This window comes from Chiloscyllium plagiosum, unplaced genomic scaffold (genome assembly GCF_037043375.1).
Source record: "Chiloscyllium plagiosum isolate Xiang-an unplaced genomic scaffold, Cpla_swu_hap1 HiC_scaffold_36, whole genome shotgun sequence".
Classification (NCBI taxonomy): Eukaryota; Metazoa; Chordata; class Chondrichthyes; order Orectolobiformes; family Hemiscylliidae; genus Chiloscyllium; species Chiloscyllium plagiosum.
Window position 1 is genome coordinate 42,677,410 of NW_028270174.1, and position 13,913 is coordinate 42,691,322.

At 42.5% G+C, this 13,913-nt stretch overlaps 1 protein-coding gene across 1 annotated transcript in view; it reads right to left on the minus strand.

Moving 5' to 3' along the window:
• Positions 1-13,913, minus strand: part of LOC122546924 (scavenger receptor cysteine-rich domain-containing protein DMBT1-like) — an 84,029-nt gene that overhangs the window by 36,092 nt on the left and 34,024 nt on the right. Inside the window, exon 12 of the mRNA XM_087980118.1 lies at positions 6,860-7,174. Coding sequence (XP_087836244.1) covers positions 6,860-7,174 — 315 coding nt within the window. The remainder of the gene's footprint in view (positions 1-6,859; positions 7,175-13,913) is intronic.

The window sequence follows — 13,913 nt, forward strand, 5'->3', positions numbered from 1 at the left end:
CCCTTAAGCAAGAAATGTCTGTCAATCAGCTTTGAAATTGCCAACTGATCCCCAGCACCAACACGTTTGTTTCTGGAAAGAAAGTTTCCTTCCTTCCTGAAGTTATCCCTGAATATACTGGCTCTAATTCTATGGATTTTCCCACTAAACCTAACAGATTCTATCTTTACCTTACCTAAATTAAACCTAAGTTTAACCCTTTATACGCTAAAGTATCTGCAAACTGTCCTCAAAATCTAACCTCTTCACCTTCAGTATCAGTCCAGTGCATCTGATGTACAGCTCTCCAAGTCAAAATATGGTCAAATAAACCAGAGGTCGGGGTTAATAAATCAAAGACCTAGAATATAACCCAGACTATAATCCAAGTATAGTAACCCAGAGAAGGTACTAGATTAGTAGCCAAATATCCTGTATTATAAATCAGAACCTTGGGTAAACCAAAGACCGGAAATAGTAACCCAGTGGCCTGGCTAAAGGATTCAAAGGTCTTGACTGGAAACCCAGAAATCTGGATGATCAACCCAGGGATCTCTGGTTCTGAGTGGATAGACTAATAAAGTATGGATTAAGTCTGAACTAGTAATCCAGAGCCTGGTGTTGTAATTTAGAGCCCAGTCCTGTAACTCAGAGGCCTGATTAAGAAACGCAAGGTTCAGATTAGTAATCCAGTGGCCTTGGTGAGGAACTCAAGAATCTGAACTAATTACCCAGAGGCATCAGATAGGAATCCAGAGGTTCAAAATTCTGGATTCAGTTACTAGCCTGGTTAACCCTGGGTTAACCATCCCTTTCTCTGGTTTACTAGACCAGCCTCTGGGACATATCAAAGGGAAGCCACCAGCAAAACCTATCATGTTCACTAATGTCCTTTGGGGAAGGGAATCTGCCATCCTTACCTGGTCTGTGGTACATGTGACTTCAGGTCCACAGCAATGTGGTTGACTCTTAACTGCCCTCTGGCAATTAGTGATGGGAAATAAATGCTGGCATAGCTAGGGACACCCATATCTCATCAATACATAAAATAAAATTTCAGGCCTCTGAGTTATTAACCCAGACCTCTTGTTTATTTCTCCATATATCAGCAGCACTGGATTGATGAGGCTGAAGAGATTAAATTATGTAAACAGTTTGCAGATACTATGCCTATTAGTAGCCCAAAGGTCAGAATTAGTGACCCAGAGGCCTCGACTTGTAATCCAGCAGTCTAAACTAGTCATATAAAAGCCAAAACAAGTAATCTGTATGAATGGACGAGAAGCCCAGAGGTGTAGGCTAGTAACCCAGGGATCTGCTCTGGTAATACTCAGTGACCTGAGCTGGTAATCCAAATACTGGAACAGGTAATCAAGAGACATGAATGAGTAATTCTGAAGCCTAATATTGTAAACCAGAGATCTAGATGAGTAAACTAGATGCTGGGACTCATATTTAAGAGGCTGAAACTAGTAACCCAGAGGCCTGAATTAGCTGGACAGAGATTTGAAGAAGCTACCCTGAGGCACAAACTAGTAAAGGAGATGCTTGGAGTACTATGTTAGCATGTTTATTACTTTAGGAGTATTATGGGCCAGATCAAACCCCCTCAAGGAGATTGCCTACATCCTAAACTTTAACTTATTTAAAGGTAAGTGTATGGCGTTGTGTTCCAGATGTGATTCAAGTGGTCACACTATTAGCTTATAGGCAAAACACATTTTATTCTGACACAACTATCATACAAACAAAAGAAAGAACAATTGGTATAACTTTTACTTTACTGGGAAAATTTAACAGAATAACAGGTTGTTTAACTATTAAATAGCAAATGTTCCTTAAACATACCCTTGGCAAAGGCAAATTCAGTAAAATGATTGTCTCATATGAGGTGGTTCTCCAGTCCAGGAGGAAAGAACATCAAGAGAAAATTCTGGCAGTGAGAGAGAACTCAAGCTTTTTGTTGTGGTTAAGTTATGTATAGCACTTTCACAACCAACTTCAAAACCCCAACAAACTGAAAGCTAAAATCTTGGCTCTATAGGAACCTGACTCCACTCATTCATCCTGCTTTTATTATTCTAACTTGCAGAAAGTCCCAAGGCCTCACAAGCTGTTTACTTTATTGTCTTAAGTATTTCAGCAGTGGGAGTCAAGAGTGCAAGAGCCAGAGGCAACCGGGAAGGTAAATTTGAATACAAAATACTGACCTCATGAATCAGCGGAGCAAAGGCTAAACAGGAGCGGAAGCAGACACGGGGACAGCTGGGTAAGTGAACTAATATATTCAGGCAGTGGCTAAATCTGAAATATTACATGTGGAGTATCTCCTACTCATCCTCCTCCTCTGAACAAAAAAAAACATGCTCTGCATGAAGAGTTGATAAGGTTAGGTACGTTTGTTTATATATCTTTTGGCAATTTAGAGCAGATGCGTTGGAAGCTAGGGCAGTTGAATGTTCCTCTTCCAGGATGTGGGAGATAAGGGTCACCACTAGTGTCCCTACAGACTTCACCTACAAGAAGTGCACCCAACTCCAGCTCCTCACAGACCGCATTAAGTGACTGGGGCTGGAGCTGGAAGAACTGCGGATTATTAGGGAGGCTGAGGGGGTGATAGAGAGGAGTTACAGGGAGGCCATCACACCTATGTTACAGGATAAAGGTAGCTGGGTGTCAGTCAGGAGAGAGAAAAGGAATAGGCAGATAGTGCAGGGATCCCCTGTGGCTGTTTCCCTCGATAGTAAGTATATCACTTTAGATGCTGTTGGGGATTGGGGTCGGTGGTGATAGGGGGTACCTACAGGGGAAAGCCACAGCGGCCAGGTTTCTAGCACTGAGTCTGGCTGCATGGCTCAGAAGGAAAGGGGGAGAATAGGAGAGCAATGGCAATAGGAGACTCAATGGTTAGAGGAACAGACAAGAGATTTTGTGGTCGCAAACAAGAGTCCCGGATGGTATGTTGCCTCCCAGGTGCTAGGGTCAAGAATGTCTCAGATGGAGTCTGCAGGATTCTTAAGGGGGAGGCTGAACAGCCAGAAGTTGTGGTACACATTGGTCCAATGACTAGCTAGGAAAAGGGATGAGGACCTGAAAAATGAATATAGGGAGTGAGAATGGAAGCTAAAAGGCAGGGCGAGCAGAGTCGTCATCTCAGGATTGCTACCGGTGCCATGGGCTAGTGAGGCTAGGAACAAAGAGCGAGTGCAGCTGAACACATGGCTGCAGAGCTGGTGCAGGAGGGAAGGGCTTCAGATATGTGGATCATTGGGATACCTTCTGGGGAAGATGGGACCTCTACAAGGAGGACGGCTGGTATCTGAACTGTCGGGGCACCAATACTCAGGGTGGGAGGTTTGCCAGAGCTCTTCGTAAGGGTTTAAACTAGATTGGCAGGGGGATGCGAACAGGAGCTATGGACCAGAGGATGGGGAAGCTGGTGAACGGGCAGATACAGTGTGCAAAGAGTCTGTGAGAAAGTCAGTGTGATGGTTAAAGTATGTCTATTTTAATGCAAGAAGTGTCAGGTATAAGGTTGAAGAACTTGGAGCATGGATCAGAACTTGGAGCTATGATGTTGTGGCCATTATGGAGACTTGAATGACAGGAATGGTTGGATGTTCCAGGGTTTAGATGTTTCAAAAGGAATAGGGAGGGAGATAAAAGAGGTGGTGAACTGGCATTGCTAATCAGGGATAGTATCACTGCTGCAGAAAAAGAGTTTGTCTACAGAGTCAGTCTGGGTGGAAGTCAGAAACAGGAAAGGAGCAGTCACTTTATTGGGAGCTTTCTATAGACCCCCCAATAGCAACAGAGAAATGGAGGGGCTGATTGGGAGGCAGATTTTGGAAAGGTGCAGAAGTAACAGGGTTGTTGTCATGTGTGACTTCAACTTCCCTTATACTGATTGGAACGTCCTTAGTGCAAATAGTTTGGATGGAGCAGATTTTGTCAGGTGTGTCCAAGAAGGATTTCTGCCTCAATATATAGATAGGCTGACTAGAGGGGAGGCCATATTAGATTTGTGCTTGGCAATGAACCAGGTCAGGTGTCAGATCTCTCAGTGGGAGAGCATTTTGTTGATAGTGATCACAACTACCCAACCTTTACGATCATCATGGAGGGGGAAAAGGAGCAGAGTGAATGGGGGAAAGTATTTAATTGGGGGAGGGGGAATTATGATGCCATTAGGCAGGAATCGTGCAGCATAAATTGGGAACAGATATTCTCAGGGAAATGCACAATAGAAATATGGAGGTTGCTGCAAGCGCTGGATAGGGGAGGTCCTTAATGAATACTTTGCCTCAGTATTCACTCGTGAAAGGGACCCTGTTGTTTGTGAGGACAGCATGAAACAGGCTGATACCCTCGAACAGGTTCATGTTGAGAAGGGAGATGTGCTGGAAATTAGGAAAAACATGAGAATAAGATAAGTCACTGGGCCAGATGAGATCCACCCAAGGTTGCTACAGGAAGCGAAGGAAGAGATTGCTACGCCTTTGGTGATGATCTTTGCATCCTCACTGTCCACTGGAGTAGTGACAGTAGTGACTGGAGTGTGGCCAGAAAGGGAAAAGGGATAACCCTGGGAATTACAGACCAGTCAGTCTTACGTCGGTAGTAGGCAAATTAATGGAGAGGATTCTGACAGACAGGATTTATGATTATGTGGAAAACCATAGCTGGATTAGAGATAGTCAGCATGGCTTTGTGAGGGGCAGGTCATGCCTCACAAACCTTACTGAATTTTTTGAGAATGTGACAAAACACATTGATGAAGGTAGAGCAGTGATGTGATGCATACAGATTTTAGCACGGCGTTTGATAAGGTTCCCTATGGTAGGCTCATTAAGAAAGTAAGGCGTCATGGGATACAGTGAAATTTGGCTGTCTGGATACAGAATTGGCTGGCCCATGGAAGACAAAGGGTGGCAGATGGAAAGTATTCAGCCTGGAGCTCGGTGACCGATTGTGTTCTGCAGGATCTGTTCTGGGAACTCTGCTCTTTGTGATTTTTATAAATGACTTGGATGAGGAGGTGGAAGGGTAGATTAGTAAGTTTGCCGATGACACAAAGGTTGGTGGAATTGTGGATCGTTGTCGGTTGCAATGCGACATTGACAGGATGCAGAACTGAGCTGATAAATGGCAGATGGAGTTCAACCTAGAAAAGTGTGAAATCATTCACTTTGGAAGGTTGAATTTGAATACAGATTATAGGGTTAAAGGCAGGACTCTTGACAGTTTGGAAGAACAGAAGGATCTCGTGGTCCACGTCCATAGATCCATCAAAGTTGCCAACCAAGTTGACAGAGTTGTTAAAAAGGTTTATGTTGTGTTGGCTTTCATTAGCAGGGGATTGAGTTTAAGAGCTGCAAGGTTATACTGCAGCTCTATAGAGTCCTGGTTAGACCACACTTGGAATATTGTGTTCAGTTCTGGTCTCCTCATTATAAAAAGTATGTGGAAGCTTTAGAGAGGGTGCAGAGGAGATTTAGCAAGATACTGCCTGGACTGGAGGGTGTGTCTTATGAAGAGAGGTTGAAGGAGCTGGGGCTTTTCTCATTGGAGTGAAGAAGGATGAGAGGTGACTGGATAGAGGTGTACAAGATGATGAGGGGCATAGATAGCACAGATAGCCAGAGACTTTTTCCTCGGGCAGAAATGGCTATCATGAGGGGGCATAATTTTAAGGTAATTGGAGGAAGGTTTATGGAGATGTCAGAGGTCGGTTCTTTACACAGAGAATGGTGGGTGTGTGGAATGCACTGCCAGCGGTGGTAGTAGAGTCTGATACATTAGGGACATTTAAGCGACTCGTGGATAGGCAGATGGATGATAGTAAAGTGAAGGATATGTAGGTTAGTTTGACCTTAGAGTAGGATAAAAGGTCAACACAACATAAAGGGCCGAAGGACCTGTAGTGTGCTGTATGTTCTATGTTCTTCAAAGAGACAGTTCAACACCCTTGGCTCAAAACCTCTCACGACAACTCCTCAAGCCATACTATAGGAATAATATCCTTTTATGAAACCCAACATTCAGATGAACCTGTACCTGAATGTCATCATACAACTATGAAGTCACAACTACTCTGCATTGTCACACCCTGGACACAGACTGGAGATAACTCTATTATCTGTAATTGTTTAGTTGTAAGTATACCCATGATTTATCTTCAAGAAACAAAATCCAAATTACACATTTATGTTACACTTATAATTTAGAGTAAAAATTTGCAGTGTGATGTAACTGAAATTATACAAAGTTTACAATCCCTATCTCTGTGTAAGTAACTTTGCTATTATCCAATGTTCATGCATTTTCTCTTGTAGCATACAAGAGTTATATTATGGGGAAATAAAAGGTTTTGAGTATTAATGCTTCAAGAAAGGTATTCATTTAACATGTAGATCAGCCTGCACTGAGATGTCTGGTGCCTGACTAGCAGCCATGGTCACTCTGCATTGCAGCCTTCTGGACACAGACAATGACTACAGATTACTCTGTGATGACTGAGTTAGTTCAGCTTTAAATAAACCCACCAGAAATCTTGAAGCAAACAATCTATCTACAAAATTAGTAACGCAGAGATTTTGTAATCCAGAGGCCTGAACTAATGACTAAGAAGGCTGGACTGGTAACCTAGAGCCCAGACCAGTAACCCAGATGCCTGGCCAAGAAATCCAGTGGCCTGAGCTAGTAACCCGGAGGCCTGTACCAGGAATCATGGGATGGGGAGCAGTAGCGCAGATGCCTTGCTGTAGAAACAAGAGGTTTCCGTTACCAATCAGAAGGCTAGGCTAGAAAACTAGTTAGCTAGATTTTGAACTAAGTTTAAGAACAAACGTGCAAAGGAACAGGAACCTGTTTTGCTTACCTGAACAGATGACTCCAGCATCCTCCTTGTGTGTGCAATTATATCCCACCTTTGGGTTGGCAGAGCATTGATCGAGGGCAGGCTCTGTCCCAGTACAATTCACATTATCTAACAAGATGACCCCACTCCCCTCTCCATAGTAAGCACTTCTTGTTATGGATAAAGACTTCCCACAGTTCAACACTCTGCAGACCACGCTTGCTGCATTTAAATTCCAGCCATTGTCACAGATGGTTCCCCAGATGGAGTTACGATAGACTTCAACTCTCCCAGAACACATGTTGGAACCATTCACCAGCCGGACAGATATCGGACCTGGAACAGAGATGGGAATACATTTACACTTGCCTGCGACTACTTGTGTTTCCACTGGAATCATTAGCTTGACCATAGCCCTTCTGCTAATGTAGACTCCTCTAAAAATGGCGGACACAAGGAATATTTAAGAACTTAGAAAGAAGAGCCTCCAGCCTATTCTTCGCCCAATCAATTAGATCATGTTGATCCGTTTCTTTATTCAGTTAACCTGCCTTGGTACCCTTATTCAACAAGTATCTATCAACCATATTTTAGAAACATTCAAGTTCCCTGCATCGACAACTTTGTAAGTTCCTGATTTCCATTTAATAATTGTGTAAACAAGTGTCTGAGGAGCCATATAGCCTCCTTCTGCTCCTAATCTGTACTGTTTATATGTCCACTGTCAACTGCACTCCCTCTAACTTCAGCACAGGTATCACAGAAATCTGGGCAAGTAACCCTGGAACCTGAAACGTAAGAAAGAAGAAAACCAGTTGACTATATAGCCCCTAAAGTCTCCTCTGTCATTCAATAGCAGGAATGAGCTGCCAGAGGAAGTTGTGGAGGCTGATACAATTACAACAATTAAGAGGCATCTGGATGGGTAAATGAATAGGAAGGGCTTAGAGGGATATGGGCGAAGTCCTGGCAAATGGAACAAGATTAATTTAGGATATCTGGTCGGCATGGACGAGTTGGACTGAAAGGTCTGTTTCTGCGCTGTACAACTCTATGACTTTATGACTAATAGGATCATGGTCAACCTGACATAAAATTAGAAATTGCTGGAAAATACCAGCAAGCCAGGCAGCATTTTTGGATAGGAACAGAATGAAGAGTTTATATTAATGACACCATCAAAAACTGAGAAAAATGAGAAATCCACTTGTAATTTACATAAATATAGCTTAAAGTAGGTAAAGGATTGGGTTACTGCTTAAATGCACTGTGTCTTAAGTTCATTTTCAATGGGAATTGCTTAAGGTTTCACTGTCATTGAGGTGAGGCTAAAGAAATCATTCTCTGAGAAGGTTGGTTAACTTTGAACAAATAAAACATAGCTGGAAGAGGTAACAAGTAGTACAAAAGTTGGACTGTGCTTTTCATTTGACCTTGCTTAATAAAGATGCTTGTTGAGATAGCATTATGTTTGTCTGTAGCATGTAACAGCCCAGTAGACCAGCCTGATAAGAAAGGAGCAAGAAAGTAACTGGCTGATAGAGGAATGAATGGGATGACAGCGGTCGTCTGGGAAAGGGACAGTTTAAGGCAGGATCAGGAAAAGATGAAATTAAGGTTACATTCCCAATCATTCATTCCAAAGTGAGAGTCAATCTGTCTTCCTTGACTGTTTATTTGCACTTCATATTTCAATATAAAGTCGAATCTGCTCCTCAGATGCTGCCTGTCCTACTGTGGTTTTCCAGCACCACCCTTTTTGACTCTTTCCACTTGCTAACTAATTTCCTTTACTGGAGCAATTCAGCACTTTTAATCAACCTGCTTAAAGTTATTATTACACATCCCTGTGGGATTTGAACCCAGAGCTCCTGGCATAAAAGCAGCAACAATATCATTGAGACACAAGACCCCAAGCCCTGAACACCTGCATTTTTAAAACAAAATCCTGAAGTACTCTTACAAACAAATGAATGTTTCTTTTCTTCATTATCAACTCACCTGTGGTGAAAAGCAGTACTTTTTGTTTACATAATAAGGAAAACTCAAATCTATATTCTTGTAGTGACTGGAATGAGGGCAGCCAGCTGGACATCATAGAATAGGAGTTCTCTGATTGGCGCTGTTAATCTGGTCCAATCAGGGAGTCCTGGCCAACATAAAAGGATGAATGTCAGGGATATGCTGCCCACTGAATGCCTGACTTAGTGAGAGGCATTCAAAGGCTATTGTCAAAGGCTTTGCATTTGTACATAAAGGGTGATTGGTGATGGGATATGGTGTCTGGAGAGTTATTTCAATTCCTAATGGCATTAGCTGCTGTATTACCCCTGGAGCACTCTTAAAGTCCAACCTCACTTACAACATTGTTACATATTTGGTGATATTTCTTGTGAAAGCCCAAGAATAATGGAGTGTAGATTGACACCATGGACAGGGTATTTAACCCAAAGTTTTGGCAAAGAACCAGATACCCAATAGTATTTTGAATTAAAATAAATCTTTATAGGATCAAAAGGCCCTTACACCAGGGCAGCACGGTGGCCCAGTGGTTAGCATTGCTGTCTCACAGCGCCAAGGATCTGGTTTCAATTCCAGCCTTAGGTGACTGTCTGTGTGGAGTTTGCACATTCTCCCCGTGTCTGCGTGGATTTCCTCCGGGTGCTCCGGTTTCCTCCCACAGTCCGAGGATATGCAGCTCAAGTGGATTGGCCATGCTAAATTGCCCATAGTGTTCAGACCTGTGTAGGTTAGAGTGATAGGGTAGGGAAATGGGTTTGGGTGGGATACATTTCGGAGGATCGGTGTGGAGTTGTTGGGATTAAGAGCCTGTTTCCACACTCTTGGAATTCTAAGTTCGAAGTAAACGGTTCATCCATGAAAAGGAGTATGAAGTAAGAGACTGAGGGAGGTTTTTATTTCAGTTCACGGAGAACAATGACACTGACGGAAGACTTCAGTCAAGCATTCTCAGAGAGTTTCAGATGTTGAGAAGACTTGATCCCAAGAACCGAAAAGCAAAGAGCCAAAGAACAGCTCGGCTTGCTAGCTGCCCTGCCTGATCCAGATCATAGTCGATCCTTGTCACTAATATATGTTTTTGTTGTGCAATTGGTAATGTTATGTCCCAGCTTAAACTCTTGTTAGAAGTCAACATCCTGCAATATCGGCTGTCCTCAAATCCTAACTGGTTGATCAATTGGACTGATAAACTGAGAAAATTACTTCAAAGAAAAGATGCAGACTTTAGGCATGTGAAATAGGAGAAGGGAGTAGAGAGAAACAAAAGGGAAGGTATGTGGTCCAGTAGAAGGCAGGAGAGATTAAATGATAGTGTAAAAACCAAAGGGAGTAGTAATGGGCACAGTAATGTAAAAGGTGTCCAGAGGATGTGTGAATGGTAGGATCCTAAATAGCTGCCATTCCCACAAAATAAAGGAAATAGAGAGAAATTGAGGGAAAAAGACAAACCAGCAAAGAAATATGAAATTACAGAGGGTGCTGAGGTTAACTCAATGTTGGGTACAAAGGCTGCAAAATGCAGTGTCAAAAGAGTGGCTTCTGCTTCTTGAGCTTGAATTGAGCCTCATTGAAGCACTGAAGCAGAGCAAGGAAAGAAAAGGCAGAGTGGAGGAAAGTTAGACAATAAAAATCAAAACCAACAGGGAAATAACTCCAGAGAAGCCAGTAATCTGTCACCAAGGTGCATGGTACTTGACATTGGTCTGGCTTCCTCAGAACCAGCTCTGAGACTCCTGTTTATATCTGTTAGCCAAGACTCCCTGATTGGTCTTTTAAACCTGGGCCAATCAGTGAGCTCACATTCTGTGAAGCCCACCTAGCTAACCAGCTTGTAAAGTGAACAAAAGTTAATTAGCAATTCAGAATTCCAGCTAACATTCTGGAGAAAACCATTTGACTCCTACTACGGCAGATTGTTAAATCGGAATTCATTAAAATAAGCCAGACAAAGAATAACCATGTCAGTTGCCATTAAAAACCACATGGTTCACAAATATCCTTAAAGGAAAGAGAGCTCCCATTCTTGCCGAGTCTGATCCACATATGAACTACACAGCAATGTAGTTCACTTTTAACTACCCTCTGGGCAATTAGGAAAGTCCAGTAAAGGCCAGCCTAGCCAGAATGCTCACATCCCATGTATGAATAAAAGAATCTGAAGTTGGTATCCATTCATGGAGGAGAACACAGTATATTAAACTGGAAAATAAAGTAAATTGGCGTTTCACGTGAAAGGAATATTTGGGGCCTTGAATGGTGAAAAGGAAGAAGGTAGAAGTGCTTGCAAATATGCTGAAGGAAAATGAGGCGATGCTAGGGATGACTTAGAAATACGGACACAGGTATCATATAGGGAACAATATCTTTGGATTATCGAAAGGGGTGAAAAGGAAAAGACATAGATGGCAGTGGAGATGATGGAAATCTTACAGAATAATTACTATCTTGAAGATAATGATCACATGAATATTAAATTAGCTGAGTACCAGGAAACTAAAACTAGCGGTGAACCTGTCTTTTGCAGATTGAAGGAAAACATAGATTTCTGCAGGAATTGATATTAGAATCACTGCTTTTCATGATCTACTTAAATTTTGAGGATTTCGGGGCTCAATTTCAAAATCTGCAGATCACTGAAGTATTGTGAACGGTGAGGTGGAGAAATGCCAAGAGGATATGCCCAGGCTACTGGAGTAGGTAGGTAAAAACAATGACTGCAGATGCTGGAAACCAGATTCTGGACTGGAGTAGGTAGGCATATGGCACATGAAATTTAATGCAGAGAAGAATGAAGTGATGCAGTTTGGTAGAAAGAATAAGGAAAGACAGTGTAAAATAAATAATACAATTCTAAAAAGAGTGCAGGAGGAGAGGTTGCTCAACAATACAAATTGTTGAAGGTGCCAACATAGTTTGAGAAAGTGGTTGATAAAAATATATAAAACTTGGGATTTAATGACAAGAGTACAAGAGTAAATACTTTATGGTGAACATCTATAAAACATATGGGCGGCACGGTGGCACAGTGGTTAGCACTGCTGCCTCGCAGCGCCAGAGATCCGGGTTCAATTCCCGCCTCAGGCGACTGACTGTGTGGAGTTTGCACGTTCTCCCCGTGTCTGCGTGGGTTTCCTCCGGGTGCTCCGGTTTCCTCCCACAGTCCAAAGATGTGCAGGTCAGGTGAATTGGCCATGCTAAATTGCCCGTAGTGTTAGGTAAGGGGTAAATGTAGGGGTATGGGTGGGTTACGCTTCAGCGGGTCGGTGTGGACTTGTTGGGCCGAAGGGCCTGTTTCCACACTGTAAAGTAATCTAATCTAATCTAATCTAAAAAACATGAGTTCAGCCTCAGCGGGATTAATGTGTTCACATTTTGGGCATAACACTTTGGAAAGAATATGAAGGCATTAAGAAAGAGTACAAGAAAGATTGACGACAATTACTCGAGGGATAGTGGACTTCAGCTATACTGAAAGGCTGGAGAAGCTGGAACCAACCACTTTACAGAAGAGAACATTGAGTGGAGATGTGATGGTGGTGTTCAAAATTCTGAAGGGTCTGGAACCAGTAGATATGGAGAAACTGTTCCCATTGGCAAAAGAGAAATGAAAAGACACCAACTTAAGCAAAATGGCAAAAGAGCCAAAAGTGACATGAAGGAAAGCCTTTCTATGTAGTGTGTCACTAGAATGCACTTCCAGAGAGATTGTGGGTGATGATTCACTTCTGGCTATTGAAAGAAAATTAGATAAGTCTCTAAAGACAAAATCTAGAATTATAGGGTGAAAGGAAGGGAGTGGGGCTAACTGTGTTGACATAGTTGACACAGAGTGACTGGCTGAATGGCCACCTTCTGTACTGCAACCTTTCTATAAAATCCTAGGATGCAGGCCACCATGTCGAAGGGATTTGTCAGCCTTTAGTTCCATTTGTTGGACTGGTTCCATTTTCTTCTAGTGATGATGATTGTTGTATTCCTTCCTTTATTTTGCCATGATCTTAGATATTTTCTAATCAACTTGTTCACAGATGTTACTACACATCTCTAGGTCAGGTGGGATTTGACCTCAGGCCTTTTGATTTAAAGGTAGAGACGCTAACACCATCCCATTTGAGACCCTGCCCCTAGTTTTACACCAATATTGGAATGCTATTAACACCTTCCACAGATATTCAGTCAGATACAAAATATTTGTTCAAAGTCCCTGATAGTTACTTCTTTCCCATTATTAATTTGCCAGTCTTATCCCTAAAAGCATATTGATATTCTTTAGCTGCTGCTTCAGTTTAGATTAGATTACTTACAGTGTGGAAACAGGCCCTTCAGCCCAACAAGTCCACACTGACCCGCTGAAGCGTAACCCACCCAGACCCATTCCCCTACATTTACCCCTTCACCTAACATTACAGGCAATTTAGCATGGCCAAATCACCTAACCTGCACATTTTTTGGATTGTGGGAGGAAACCGGAGCACCCGGAGAAAACCCACGCAGACACGGGGAGAATGTGCAAACTCCACACAGTCAGTCGCCTGAGGCGGGAATTGAACCCGGGTCTCTGGCGCTGTGAGGCAGCAGTGCTAACCACTGTGCCACCGTGCCACCCACTATGTTTTATGAACCTGGATAAACGCTTGTTGTCAGTTTTTATATTTCTTGCCAGTTTACTCTCATTATCACCTTTCTCTCTGGTTTTTATTCATTCTATGTTTCCAAAACTTGTCCAATCTTCTGGTAAAGTCACTATTGTGTTACTAGACCAGAGGGCTGCTCTCTCATTGGAGACAGATGACTGCTTGGGGTTTAACCTGAGGGTCACCACGCCTCAGGGAAGAGGAGAAGTTGTGAATGAGAATTAGTCATGGTAACCTCAGCTGATGTGGGAATTGAACGCATGCTTTCACATCCCTTTATATTGCAATCCAAACATCCAGCCCTAGGCCAATCACGAATATTTGAAATGCTGTAGGTTTTTACTTTGTTGGTTAGTCATCAGTAATGCATCATTTTTGATTCCATTTTTCTGAATGAATATATCTTTCTTAATATTTAT